Consider the following 15,307-nt stretch of genomic DNA (forward strand, 5'->3'; position numbering starts at 1 on the left):
CCCCCCCCAAATCCGCCCAAGAGCTAAGGCACGTAGGTGCTCCCGTGCGGTATTTCATCACCACGCCGAAAGCGCCAATCAAAACTTTCCTATACACATCACTTCTCATAAAAAAAATATTATTGCAACATAACCTTAGTATTTGATATAATACATACAAGTAAGTGTCGTATTTGTTTATAATTGTGCTATCTGAATGAATAAAAAATAATAAAAACAATAACACCGAAATCTCTTGTTTTAAAAACGAACTTGGCCTAAAAATAAAACCTATAAGATTTTGTCTCTAGCCACAGCTCATGTCACTCGTGTTAGGCAGGAGCCGGGTTCGAACCCCAGTGCGGTCGTCTTCGTGCATTTCAATCATCCATGGTTCCTCAAACACACCAGGAGAACTGACGGAGTGTTTCCTAGCAATAGGCCATGGGTAACTCCAACATTACCTGAGGAGGCTAAAACTGCTATATCCTCTGGAATAAAAACAACATATTAGTTTGATAATTACGAATCACACTTCCAATACCATGTACATTTATTTATCAGAAATACCAACCACTGATGTCCAACTGTTTTTTGCACGGTAACCTGATAAATTATAATGAAATTAAGTCAATTATATGTGCGCGTTGGCCAAAAAATATTAATGTTTTTAAAGCGAACTTTTTAAATTGTACGGAATAGGTTTTTGCACCAAAAAAAAATACCTCTTCAGACTTGTAAATTCATGAAATTTCGTATCTGATAAACGTAATGTAAAACCTTAAAAAAAACATGAAAATTAAGTCATATTTCATACTTATTTATCTTAATAACTTTAAACTGGGGGCTCACGAAACTATACCCAAAGGAATTTTCGTTGAAATTTGATACACTCATAGCCGGAAACGAAATGACAGGGTCGATCGCTTTAAAGTGACAGTATCCTAAATTATTTTGGTTATAATTGCTCGTGTTTAAGCACATGATTTTAAATAAATTCACAATATTTTATAGTTTATTAAAAGCTTATTCTGATTAGCAAGATTATATTTAATTTTCTTTGTGAACTCAATGGCACGTTTCTATGTCAGTCCTTGGCATGCACTGAAAGTTAGGATTAACCGTTAGTTTGTAGCCTTCGTCTTGAAACTCTTTATTTTTACTTTATCATTCATAAATAATTAAAAATTATTTTTCACCAAAAGCCTGAGAATATTTATTGAGATATGAATGGTTTGCTAAAAAATAAAGTGTTAAAGAAGGCTACATACGAACGTTCGGTTCAAAACTGTATCCCAAACTATTCCATGTTTTAAGTACATGCTAGGATATATACATAAAAATTTGCCTTTGAGTTAAAGAAAGCATTAAACAAGTACTTATAAACAATTCAATGTGCAAAAACACGAAATATTGAAAGCCAAATAGATCAGGATACCCACCACTGAAGACCGTTGAGGCACGCAGTGCTACGAAGGGACCACATGCCCGCTTCTTGCCTTGCGCATACGGGCGACTGGACGCTTGTTGCGCGCGTTGGTGTCGCTCTTATGACCCTTACTCACGGGCGACTTTCTATCGCTCTGTCACGGCGATTTTAACGTCTCTCTTGAAAGAACCAATGCTTTGTAACTGATACAATGCACACGAGTGACTTTTTTTTTATCGCCGCGTTAAAAAGACGCAACTGGTTCCATTTCTGTCGCGAGTCGCCGCGTGCAGACAGTCGCCAGCGACCGCCAAGGACAGTGAAACACTCGTGTTCTAACCTGTTCCTTAACACGGGTGACTTAAATGTAGCAGCGACTGCCGCGTCAGTGCAACCGACAAGGGCGTCGCCAGCTGATGGCCTAAGGGGGGGGGGGGGGGAGGCAAGTTGTGGAAAAAGTATGTTTTTTTTTTTGCATTTGGCTACATTTTTCGAATCTCTAAGGCTCTAAGGGGGGTAACTGCCCCCCCCTACCCCTCCCCCCCTGGCAACGCCCTTGGCAACCGACACGTCAGAGTAGGGTGGTCGTGCCTTGGGTGCATTGACACGGCATTCAACGATGAATATAGGAACGGAACCCATTAAAGATAATTTAAAGTGATAAGAAAATTGAAAACAAAGTTGTGGGCGGATGTGTGTAAGAGTGTTATCACAAAATGGGATGACTTGGGTGTAGAAGAGAAGAAAGAGAAAAGATTTTAAAAAAGTCGCTGACTTACTGGCGGATCAACCATTGCCGTCCTGGTTTTTTTTTCTTCTAAGCACGCGCGTTCCGTGAAAGGAGTACAGTAGGGCGTGCTAACTCTACGAGATCCATCTCGATACTGCGACAAAGAGACGCTCGTGCGCAAGGGCGGGGGACTGTCGCCTGGAGCCGCGACCTTCTGTCGCTCAGTCGCTGCGACAGAAAGTCGCCCTTGTCGGGGCCTCCAGCCTCGGGGTGCAGGTGACGTGAGATGCTGCGTGGACGTGGAGTCCTGAAGGTTGGGGGGGGAGGGGGGAACAAGAGGGGCTGAGTGAGGTCTGGGGAAATTAATGGTGTTTTTATGGTCGCTGAATTTGAATGAGGGTACAGCTGGAGGCCCCCGCCTCAGATCAATACAGGCTCCGAAGGAAGAGAAAAAAAAGTCAGATGGAGTGCATAACTAGTTTTAACACTTCATCCACTCGGTCTCTTCTAATGCACTCCCCTTTATCTTCGTGTTTTTTTATCTGACAGTAGCACCAGGGAGCATACATTTAATAATAATTTTAAGAACCTAATGATTGTTATGTATAGGTACACTGATTTTAACCTATAAAATACAAAAATAAATTTATAATTCCCTTAGTAGGCATATCACCAAATCCGTTCACAATGTTTGTAAATCTTATAAGTTGTTATCTAAAACGTTTGTTTGAACAAACCTGGAGTTAAAATAAGAAAATAAATAAAACTTCTATACCATGTACTCTATCGAATTAAAGTTTATTTTTGTTTAAATTTTTAAATATTGTTTGTCTAAAGTAAATATTATGTTACAAACCATTACTGCAAAAGGTGGAAAAACAAGGATAGAAAGTCAAAGAAGGTCATTACTTTTATTTAATAGATAGATTAACAAATACGTTATAATTTATTGTAAAACTCTCAAACTTTATCTAAAACCTTTGGCTGAAAACATTTTTTTTTTTTGGTTTAACGAACTATTACCAAAAAAATAAACAGGGTGTTATATTTAAAGAATTAAGACTTTCTTATTATCAGTTTCGTCAGAATTTATTTTTAACCATCTTAATATTACCTTAAACCTTTGTCATAAAAAAATTATATAAGACTACGTATTAGTGCATGGGATGAAAAATAGTCTGTGGTGGGACAAAAATAATTGCATGATTACCTTAGTAGGCATAATATGAAAATCGCTTAGACATTCAATGCTGGATGCATTTAGTTTTTAAAAATAAAAAATCAAAATATTTTGGCTGCATGGAATATGAGAAAATGTTAAATCTATCATTTTTTTTTTTAATATTGGCGAGTTTCCAAAACATTTCCAGAATAAATGGGTACTTCGAAATCTACCTACGCCTGTAGGCTGTGCCGAAAGGGATTTTTTAATCTGTAGCACTGCAGTAAAATAATAAATTTAGTAAATCTGAAAATTGTTCAGGGTTAATTGGTTTTTGGTGGGGGGGGGGGGGGGGAGGAGGGTGAGATGCCGCTATGAACCCGCCTCCCTCTCTGGGTCCGACAGTGCTCACAAGTCGAGAGGAGAAGTCTGTCCAGAGCAGGGTGTCCACAGTTAGTACTTTCGTACTAGATCTAGTACTTTTTTAGTGGTCTAATACATTTACGTTCAGATCTAGTACATTTTTTCTTTAATATAATCATATTATAGTAACTCCAACATGTTTTATTATTAAGCGTAATTATTTTTAAAAACTATGGAATGCATGTGTGTGTGTGTGGTGTGATATTTAAGTTCGAGCATTGCATTGTCATAATAACTTCCTAAATTGTTAAAAACCATAACAAATTATAATCTAGTACTTTTTTCTCGCCTAAGTTGGTACGAAATATTTTTTTTCCCCTTGTGGACGCCCTGGATCCAGAGGATCGTCGGTGAGGATGTGAGGATGTGAGGATGTGAGGATGACGTGTGCGCAGGCAAGACGCACTCGATGGTGGGCGGCGCGGACTGCGCGGGCTCCATGGGCGCCATGCCGTGCGCCATCTCGTGGCTGTTCCGCGGCATCGCGGAGCAGAAGCAGCGCACGGGGTCGCGCTTCTCCGTGCGCGTGTCGGCGGGCGAGGTGGCGGCGCCGGCGCACCAGTTGGCAGACCTGCTCGCCGGCCACGCCAGCGGTACGTCCCCACATCCCTGCGTCCTTCGCAAACACCTCCTTACAAGCGATGGGCTGCCCTTCCAAGGGGCAACAATTCAGACAACCTTTCAAAAACACTACTGTTAGAAAAATCCTGATGGGCTGCCCTTCCAAGGGGCAACAATTCAGACAACCTTTCAAAAACAATACTGTTAGAAAAATCCTGAAGGGCTGCACTTCCAAGGGGCAACAATTCAGACAACCTTTCAAAAACACTACTGTTAGAAAAATCCTGATGGGCTGCCCATCCAAGGGGCAAGTTTTCAGGATTATTTAAACTCTTAAAGGAGCGTGTTTTCAGAAATTGGATGGGCTGCCCTTACAGTCTCTGTACAAATAAACCACTGTCAGAAAAATCCTGAAGGGCTGCCCTTCCAATGGGCAACAATTCAGTCGCCCCCAAGCGACAACAGCAAGTCTTGCGCACAAGGTTTTTTTTTTCTATCGGTGTGAAATTACGACAATAATCAAAACAAATCTCGTCAACTTTCATACTATTAGCACGTGATATTTTAAATCTCGCAAATAACGGTTATTAATCATGTGGTAACAAAATTTGTAACCAAAAAACATAAAAAGTAAGAAAGTTATCGTGGCGAATTTACTACTATCAATGACAATATTAAGTACCTACTGTTAATGACTATAAAACGTAATAACCAAAATGACGAGTGAGAATAAGACTTAGGTCGTATAAAAACATTTATAACTAGTGAAAAAAAAAACTTTGAGAGTTTTTCTTTCACGTGGTATATAATTTGTTACATAATTCTTAGCCATTTCACGGTATCGATTTTTTGAAATGTTTCACGGACTTTATAATTACCCTGTGTATTTATTGATTATCTGCCAACTTGACAGGTTGTAAACCTGACCATGTTTGCCTAGAATTATATGCAGTCACGGGCAGGGATTTTTTTTCCCATGTGTAGATACATTTCGAAAGTGTTGATATAGGCCTGAATGGACCGTAGCTTGCATGGTGTTGGTTAGGTACAGTACATTACATACATGGAATAGTAAAATGTTTGTTTCGAGGCGCGTGCTTTGAGCGGCGGTGCCGTAGGGTTTTGTTTACTTTTATATTATATTAAGTTATATATGTATAATACGTGAGTCTCTAAGCGAAAGGCTCTGAACTGGCGCGCAGTAGGACAACTATAATATATGAGCAGTAAGCATAACAGTATACGGGGGAGGAATAAAGATAAAGGTGTGATGAAAGTCCCTTAAGTTCTTTCAAGAATCTGTACCGGTTTTTTATGGCAAAAAAATTACCTTGAAAACACGCCTTTTAGCGATTTTAATTTAAAAAATATAGTTTAAAAACTTAAGCGAAAACCAAACTAGTTATCGGTCCTCAGCGAATTCTCGCATATAATGAGAAGTTTTAAAATCGCGTTGTTTTTCGTGAAGCTCTGCACACCGTATGTGTGCCCGGGTGGGCGGGGAGCCTTAAAACGCAACTGGCGTCTGCGATCGCTCATTCGATCGGAAATGTTACAATTATTTATTTGCTTGCGGCGATCTGTTCACAGCGCCCGTATGAGCCGGGTTAGAATCTCGGTGGTCGGTGGTCACGTGATCACATTCCTCACCTCGCAGCAAAATCTCAAACTCGAAGTTTCGACGAGGGAGAAACGTGGCGGACGTTGCCACGAGCCAGTGGGTTTTATACAAGCGCTCCCGATGAAACTGCTTTGCGCAAGCGCAGGCCCCCAATTAAGCGATTATCAATTCCCAAAACAGAGCTAAATGTTTCAGATACATTTCAAAAATATAAAATTACTGAGTCTGCAACATCACATGAATGTACCTACCTGAAACTTCAATTTGGCGTGGTTCATAGATAGGATTTTAATAAATGTATGTTATCGTGAACTGTGTAAGAATTTCGTGCCCTTTTTATTTTGTGTCCTTGCAACGACATAGCTAGAGACGATGTTCAAGGGGTCAGAGCACCAGAATTTTTTTTACACCTGCGGTCGTGGGTTCTGATCCAGTTGCCTCGGACAAGTTTTGGGTGGGGCTTTAAAAATATTTCGTTTGCTCTAGCGGGTCAGATCAAAGTTTCCACCCACGCGCATAACGTAAACAAATTCAGCAAATGGGCACATGCATCAAAGTCAGCGAACGTGTGCGCACCTGAGTCAAAGGCACGTCCGCGCCATTGCACTTCTGTGCCGGTGCTTGTTCTGCGGCCAGGGTCGAACATCTGCAGCGCCTGCGAATGGAGCATCTGTCTTTATGTCCCGACCATCTTGCTGGAATCCCCGTGGTTTTTGTGGCCCGAGGGGGGGGGGGGAGAAGAGATGATTTCCCAATGCCTGTTCTTTCCCTTGCCACTTGATTCCTTTTCCAATTTTTGACTTTCAGTGGATTTCTTGCGAGCGAAGGAAACAGACGTTTCCGATGAAAACGGAAGCAGTCACGAGAGTGGTTGAACCGGCGAATATTTTCTTTTCCTCCCCCTTCTCCGTTTAGCCCCTTTCTTTCCTGTAAATGGGAATGGAGTGACTGGAAACGAGGTAATTTTTCTGCATGTTGGAACCTCTCGGCGCGAATTGCGAATAATAATAAAAAAGAAAGAAAATTTGTTTGCCATTGAGTCACTTTTATATTACTTCTTAACTTTCAGTTTCTGTTCTTTATTCCTTTTCATATGTGAAAGTTTTTGTTTCTTAACAGCGGTATCATACGTTGTTGACACTTGAACGTTTTAAAGTCACAACATTAGAGTTCGTTTTTCAGTCTTTCGCTACGTGATGGTGTGATTGTATATGATGATCACTTTTTTCTTTTTTTCTTTTTTTTGTGATTACATTTTCAAGCCGTATTCCCGCGGTTGCAACTTTTTAAAAAATATTTTCCAAATGTGTTTAATGAATATTGAGAATTATTTTGAACTACCTGAACTAAAATGTATTTATAGATACTAGCAGATCTGGGATTTAAAAATTTATGTTATTAACAAAATGAAATACTATAACATATCTGCGGTTAGTATAAAAATATAAATTTTGGGTGGCAAGTAACTCATTTTACTATTTGTTATTAATTCGTACTAAATTTGTTTGAAATGCATGCCTCAGTGCTCGAAAGCAAAACACGACTCTGAAAGAAAAAAGAGTCCATGGTAGTTTTTTATGCATAAATGGTTTCAACCTAGGTATTATTATGAGCTGATCAATAATATAGCCTATCTATGTTGATATCTTCACACAAGACAGAAAAGCACATTGCTGCAAAAAAAATTATCCTGCCCAGGGGAAAAAAAATTGCCCAGGCAGGGTGACACCGATGCATAGAGGGTTTTGGTGGATGATGAAGGGAGAGGGGGGGGGGTGAGGGGAGGGGAGATGGGTCGGTAATCCGCGCAGGACGTGCGAAGTCATGCCGGTGAGGGCAGGATCCGTTTCAAGCGGTTCTATTTTTAACCGCCCGCGCCTCCCTTCGAGAGGCACTTTCCCTCCGACGCGCCACTTTATGGCCCGGATAATTCCAGCTCACCCCCCCCCCCCCTCCAACAATCCCCTACCAGAACAATCGCCCCTCCCCTTCTCGAAAAACCTTCGCTCGACGACGCTCGGACGCGACGCCCTAATCTCAGTCGTTTCTCTCAGACTTTGCGGGCGCGACGCTCGATAACGCGTTTAGGGAATGCTCCGGGACTCGCTTCCACCCTTGCGACCCCTCGTTCACCCTTCCCCCCTCTACGCTCCCATCAACGTGCCCACGCCCTCCCACGCATCGATACACTGCTCTGTATTCCCCGCCGAGCTCGGCTGCGCAGTTCCCCGCGACAATAAAGACGGAAAGCACCCGGTATTCATAAATATTCTTCTTCCTGCGGCTCCGTGCAGAGCAGAGCCGGGCACTCCCGACTAGCTGCAACACGGACATGGTCCCGTGAGTGCCTTTTCGACCCCTGTAGGTGTCGACATCTCTGTACACCTTTTGCTTCCTTATTCATCAGGAGCGGGGAAGTTTGTCAGTCCTTGAAACCATTTCAATCTAGGTCCTTTCGCCTAGAATTTAATATATATTTTTTTTAATTACAATATGTGTAAATTTGAGACATTTTATTTCTGGTTAATTCTTGTTAGTTAAAACAGTCAAATTATTTTTGTTATGTCATGTACTAAAGTGAGGCCTTCCTTTTTATTGTATAAAGGTTCTCTGTAGCACAGCGAAGATGCACTGCTATGAATTTTTTTTTTCCTCGATGAAACCTATGGAAAATGGGGTGGAGGGTAATTGGATGTAATTAATTCAGACGGGTCTGGAAGAGTTAATATAAATAGTATGCTTTTTTTTTCCACTAGCTATCGGATTCTCTTCTAGCGTTTAAGTCTATCAGACAATACACTGTTCAAGCCGTTGTATCTTAGAATTTTTGTCATGAATTTTATTCGTCTGTTAAGTTCAATCTTCTGTGATTTTCCGTTACTATAATATTACGTATTGAGTTTTTCTCTAGTTTTTTTTTTTTTTTTTTTTTTTTTTTTTTTTTTTTTTTTTTTTTTTTTTTTGGTATTTTAAGTTTGTGGTATTTTAAATTCGTTATTGCATGATTGACCACTAAATCCAATACGGCGTCCGTCAAGCTGTTTTGTTAGAGCGCAAGATGCGATAAATAGTTTGTTACGGGAGCGCAGTAAGTGGTGGCGGGCGGACGAACCGAGCAGTAGTTCCGCGAGTTGCCGCGCAGAGCGCTTCGGCAGTCCGAGTGCGGTCGGGCCGACAGCTGCCGAACACGAACTCTACGGTGTGGGGGAGAGCGGAAAGGAGGGGGAGGGGTGGCGCAGATCGCGCGCCTTTGTTCCCGCCGCTCCGAATTGCATTAGTTCCTAATTACCGTAATGCGTGCTTCGGCCGCCTGGCTAACGGCACCACCTCCCCACCCCCCCCCCCCCCCTCTACTTGTCACCGGAGTTTCAGTTCCACAATTAGTCACAGCCCGCCCCTTCCACGCACTCCTTCCCGGAGCGGCGGCAAACAAAACCTCGCCGCGGGAAGTTCCTGTGACCCCGCGTTCGGGGGAAGTGTTGGTGGAGGGGGGGGGGGAGGATGTTATTTTAGCGTTTCTCTTTCTCGGGTCCAATCAGCGCAGACGTACGTGTCATTCATTTGGGATCGACGCAATCCAGCCTGCTTTCCAGCTCTAGGGATTTACACGTGCAGTACTCACGCACTGTCGATACTTATACACATATTGCCATACGCATTTCTTTTATCACTTTGATCAACTTCAAACAATATAAAATTACATTTTCTTGCACTATTTTGTAAAGGAAATCAATATGTTAGCATTTTTATTATTATTATAATGCAATTATTTTACCTTTGGGGTATTATTTTGATGGAATTTAAGTATTAATACTCACGTTTGTGCTAAAACTATTTGTTTGCTGACTTTTTAAGGTTATAAATATAGGGAAAGAATTTTTCAGTCAATTTTTAAAACTTTTATCGTTGTAGAAGTTGAGTAGGACTGAAGGGACACGTAGATACCTTTGACGGAATGGTATCCTCGTCAGTATAACTTGTCATTTGAAAGCACGCTAGAACGATTGCAAGAAATTTATTATTCAGTAGCTGAAGTACCCGGCGTTGCCCAGGCCTAACACATCGTAATATAAGGAACATCACTACCGAATTTCAAGTCTGTAGGACGTACACTCGAACAACGGGAAAATTTGGTTTTATAGTCCCATTTATTGCACAGTCTCGGTGCATCAAGCAAAACCGGGACGCCAATCTTCAGCTCATTTTGTGGGATGGCAGGTAACTCCTAGGCACACATAGTGACGGACGCACAAAACGATAACGCGTTACGAATTCAAGGCAACGCCATCTATTTTCTAAGATATAAACTAAAATATGATTAGCGCCTTTAGTTCGTTAGCAGTTTCACTAAGCGGATGGGTTTCGCCAAGGAGGATAGAAATTTACCACACCTTACTATATGATCGTGTAGCAGAAACAGAGAAATGACACAAACTCACTGTTTACGTGTCTCTACCTCCCATGATTTTCTATTAAAAAATGGAATTTACCCCTTTTTCACTCCCTTAGGGATGGAATTTCATAATTATGTATAGTCTTGTCACTCTCCGGCCCATAAACAATCTATATGGAGAAAAAAAGAATTGGTTGTCTGTAAAGTCGGTTTACGGACGATATTTTAACGTGACGTCATAACAAAACATTGATGAAATGATTGCATACTTTTATGAATAAAATTGAATTATCACTATTTTGTATGGATACAAAGAAGGAGTGAAATGAAATCTACAATTTAATTGATAAATTTACTTTTATTTTCACTCATTAATTCAAATATGTTTATTACTTTAACGAAGAGATTATTTTAACTATAACTCTTATACATATTTGCTATTTAACTTCTTCCAATCTGTGTTATTATGTTAAGGATAGGACGATGATAGGAAAAGTAGCAAACGAATGGGAGTGTTTCAAGTTTAATGTGCCTCGAAAAAGTCAAATCGGTGGTTGTTCCAATCGAGTGGAAGAAGATGCGGCGCAAGCGTACAATGAGCGTAACGGGACACTTTTTCGTGCGTGCATCCGGCGTTCATCGATTTATTAGACGTTGTCACATCAAAATCATTTCGATCCGTTGCTCACTTGCTGCGTGAAAGGACAGACAAACGCACTCTCGTATTTGTAACAATAGAAGGGATTAGTCGAGATGTGGACGTGAACGTGCTCGTGGGTAGGCGACCCGGCCGAGCAGAGGAGTCGTCGGGGCAGGCGGCCGGCGTTAGCAACAGCGTGACGGCGCCATGCCAAGATGGCGATGCGCCAGCAAAATATCGCGTTATTGTGAACACGCTGCTCTTACCCTCGCGACAACCAACAATAAACGATTGTATATTAATGGCTGGTACATACGCAACACGAGAACCTCCAATGATGACAAGTTTTTATTTTATTTTTTAAATTGAATCCTTTGAGATAAATTGGTTTAATTCAAATTTAACATTCAGTTGTAAAATTCACTGCGTAAACCATTTCAGAGATTTCACATATACACTTAGTAAACAAAACCTTAAAAATGCAATCTATACTAATATTATAAAGCTGAAGAGTTTGTTTGTTTGTTTGTTTGAACGCGCTAATCTCAGGAACCACTGGTCCGATTTGAAAAAGTCTCAGTGTTGGATAGTACAATTATCGAGGAAGGCTATAGGCTATATTATATTATCAATAACATTAGGGATCCTTACTAAAAGTCCAATTTAGAATTTAATGCGTTGGAGGTGGTAGATACAATATGCAGTACACGTACGAAGTGTGTGTTGACAATGCCGCAGGCGCTAGAACTTTATTTCATATTGCCTATTAACATTTTTGCCACGCACTAGATGCCTTATCGTTCTTAATTGTCCCATACAAGTAAAAAACACCCGTGTGATATTAACAACGAAGCAATCAGTACCCTCATAAGAGTTCAATTAGTATTTAAATATTTTTTATCACTTTAAATCGCAAACCTAAACTATTGTTTTTTTTTCCTCTCTCTGTGTTTAATTTGTTTTTTATTGCCCTTTTTTTCAAGTATATATATTTTACAGACTTGAAACTTCACAGTAATGTTCCTTATGTTACGCAGGATGACATTTTCCGAAAATTAGATCCCATGGCTGGTTAAAACCAGACAACAGTGGGTACTTTGTCTGCATGAGAACAGGATTTTGCATTGTTCATGCCTTCTGCGTCTCCATGGCAACGGGCATCGCGCGGCAGTGGCGTACCCACAAGGAGGGGCATGTATAATGAGCGGCGCAAGAGTGATCTGCCTGTAGTCTGCCGTAGCGAAGTACGGGTACATCAGTTGTACGTTGCGTGCACGAGTCGGGAAACCATCGGCGCTATTCATTTTCTCTCCGGTACATTATACAGCATTGTAATAAATTTTAACTGAATTTTTTTATTTACCATTTCTGTAAATGAGAGATGTGGCTTAATTTTTTTCCATTAGTATAGCCGTGCGAAGCCGGGTCGGGCAGCTAGTAATAATATAATTACCAACGCACATGTTTAACCATCTATCGAAAACACGCGTTTCAGCTACGCCGCGCCAGCAACGCCAAGGAAACATAAACTATTTATAATGGGGAAGACTGCCGCAACCGCCATTTTTTTGTGGTGTTGGTGTCATATTTGTGTTCGTTGAACGTGATTGGTTAGATGACTTCGTCGCGCTACTATTCCAGCATTAGGACCGTGTGTTATGGGGCAGGGCGGATATCGAATACGGGGTTGGCTTTGTTGCAGCTCAGAGATCAGTCGTCCATCATTATGCTTGACGGTCACTTCATTCCTTGAATTACTTCATAGCTTGTATGACGTGGCAACGGTTTTTTTAAATTTATGTTTTCTAATTTATTGGTGACGCTGTCTCGTAAATACTGTGCTGGTAGTGGAATGTCACGAATTCTTTCATATCAACTAAATTCATTAAATTTATAATTGTGACGGCTTGTCGACATAACCGCACAATTCCAAGAATTTAATGTTCCAGAAATTATTACTTTTTTTTAAATGCAGGATTATAATATCTAATTTTTGTCAATAAATAGAGCCGTTGCATAACGGACAGCATAGTGACAAACCCGAAAAAAAATTGTAATACCAAATCATAATGTTTGCGATAGCACACGAAGTTAGCTCTTTACGATTGTGAATTAGTCATGATTTCGGGGGGGGGGGGGGGGTGGTAGCGCTTTTTCTGTATGCCTTTTAAGGGACAATGTACAAGCTGAACAAGACTGAACTTGCGCCTCTTGCCTCACGTATTTACAATGATCATTTGGTTTGCACTGTCAGCCAGCGTTTGCAGCAAAGTTGCGGAACTGCGACCGACAGGGAAAATTTTAACAGTGACGGTCGTAGTTTAATTCCATTTTCTCAATAACTTCTCGGATACCCAAAATCATAAAATTAATTATCCTTACATAAAAAAGCTCCATATTTTAAATTTTGCTTTTTGATCATCAGTATAATTGTTTTAGTTTTATAAGAATTTGTTACGTAGGTACTTCGAATGGTTCTTGCAATGCAATGGATCAGATTGATTTTTATGTTTTATTGAACATACGCCATTTTTTACACACTGTGTGGCATAAGAATTCTCATTAACGGACAAAAATTCACAGAAGACCAGCCAAAATTAGTCGATGAGAAAAAAAAAAGACAGCACAGAAAATTCCGTTGAAGGAATTAATCAGAATATCATTGCAGCACAGATGGACGGATTGACGACGATAAACTTGCGACACGAACAGTGACTACTAACAAAACAACTTCAGACAACACAGCGACACAGAAGAACCCAATGATAATTCAAAACAGATAATATAGACAGCACAGCGACAATGCAGCTACGTACATGCGAGTCCAACAAAGAAATTAATCATATATTCTGACAACAAAACGAAGACAACACAGACGAACAAAGTAGGTTGATACAACATTGCGATTTTTCGGAAAAACACACACGCATATATTAGATTCTAAATAGGATATAAACACATCCAGTGTACTTAAATTGAAAAGGTTATGTGTGTGAATATGATTCAGCCTCCATACATTATATCAACTTTCTCTCCCAATGTAAAAAAAATATATGTATTCTATGTTTTCAAAGGTATATAATTTTCCAAATGCTTTCAAAATATATTATTTTTAAACTTGCAATAAGCGGTTATAAAATTTCGGCTTGACGCAAACCAAGACGAACTCTTAATCACCGGTTCTACATAGATATCATGAATTATTCACACACGCACACAAACTTTTGCCGGTTAAAAGACTCGTCAGGTAACCTAACCGTCGAGCTCGCATTTCTCATTCGGCATTCATGAGCGGCGTGCGTAATTCATGGGTCGACGGAAGTTGATTGCCAACAAACTTGCTTGCCAAACACTGGCGGCGCGCGTCTCCGGGCCTCGGCGAGGTGTTTGCGGAGGTTGGGTTCCCCCCCCCCCCTCCCTACCCACACCCCTCAACCAGGCCTACCACAAACCCGCGCGATGGAGGGAAGTTTTGGGCTGCCAAATGTCGCGGGAAGTTCGTTCGCGCGTCGCTGCGCCCGTCCTGGTTCACAACCCCGAAAAATACGCGTCCGTGCAATTCATGCAACTTTGGAAAAAAAATCCCCCCCTCCCTCTCCGGAACTACCTATAGCAACAGTTCTGCCCTTATTAATATGGCTGACGTAAACTTCACCAACCTTTCACGTAAGTCGTGAGCTCTTGGACCTTTCAGAAAGGGGGGGGGGGGGGGGGGGGGGAAGGCACAGTTTAGGAGTTCCGGGGAAGACCTATGTGCACTTTTCCCCAATCATTTTTTAAAATGATAGTTTTGTGGGTGTTATATTTGTGCAACAAAAAAAATATATTTTGATATTTAACAAAGGGATGACTCCTTTATTTTTCTGTCATTACGTGTAACAGCTATATGTTTATGGCGCGCGTGAAAAGTAAAATATTTTCTTTTGTTGGTGGAAATGATTGGTTTTAAAAAACGTGGTAGATCTCTACTGATAAAACAAGAAGACTTAAATTATTTAATTAATTATTAAAATAAAAAAGCACATGGACAAGTGCGTTGGCGGGCGGTGCGATGGCAGGACATTCTTCGTGATTGTGTCGTTTGATTTCGTAAGGCACTTTTTTTTTGTGCTGTGGCAGCGCTGTGAGTTGTGGAGTCGTAAAATCCTGTGAAAAGAGCCGCATGCGGCTCGCGAGCCGCGGTCTTCCAACCCCTGGTCTAAGAAGTGGGTGCCTGTTCTGAAGCTGAAGGCAACTGGTTAGCAAAACAAATTGTAGCTCTATAAAGACAATTTTTGCTTCGGTTTTTTTAATAGCTTGAAAATAACTCGCTAGGAAGAATCGTAGCTAAAGATGCCATAATGTAGCGTACATTACTAAACAAACATAA

General features: G+C 40.8%; 1 protein-coding gene across 1 annotated transcript in view; it reads left to right on the forward strand.

The window, feature by feature from the left end:
* LOC134531260 (kinesin-like protein KIF26B) overlaps nt 1–15,307 on the forward strand; it is a 60,983-nt gene that overhangs the window by 25,382 nt on the left and 20,294 nt on the right. Inside the window, exon 4 of the mRNA XM_063366952.1 lies at nt 4,119–4,320. Coding sequence (XP_063223022.1) covers nt 4,119–4,320 — 202 coding nt within the window. The remainder of the gene's footprint in view (nt 1–4,118; nt 4,321–15,307) is intronic.

Source organism: Bacillus rossius, chromosome 3, assembly GCF_032445375.1.
Source record: "Bacillus rossius redtenbacheri isolate Brsri chromosome 3, Brsri_v3, whole genome shotgun sequence".
Lineage (NCBI taxonomy): Eukaryota > Metazoa > Arthropoda > Insecta > Phasmatodea > Bacillidae > Bacillus > Bacillus rossius.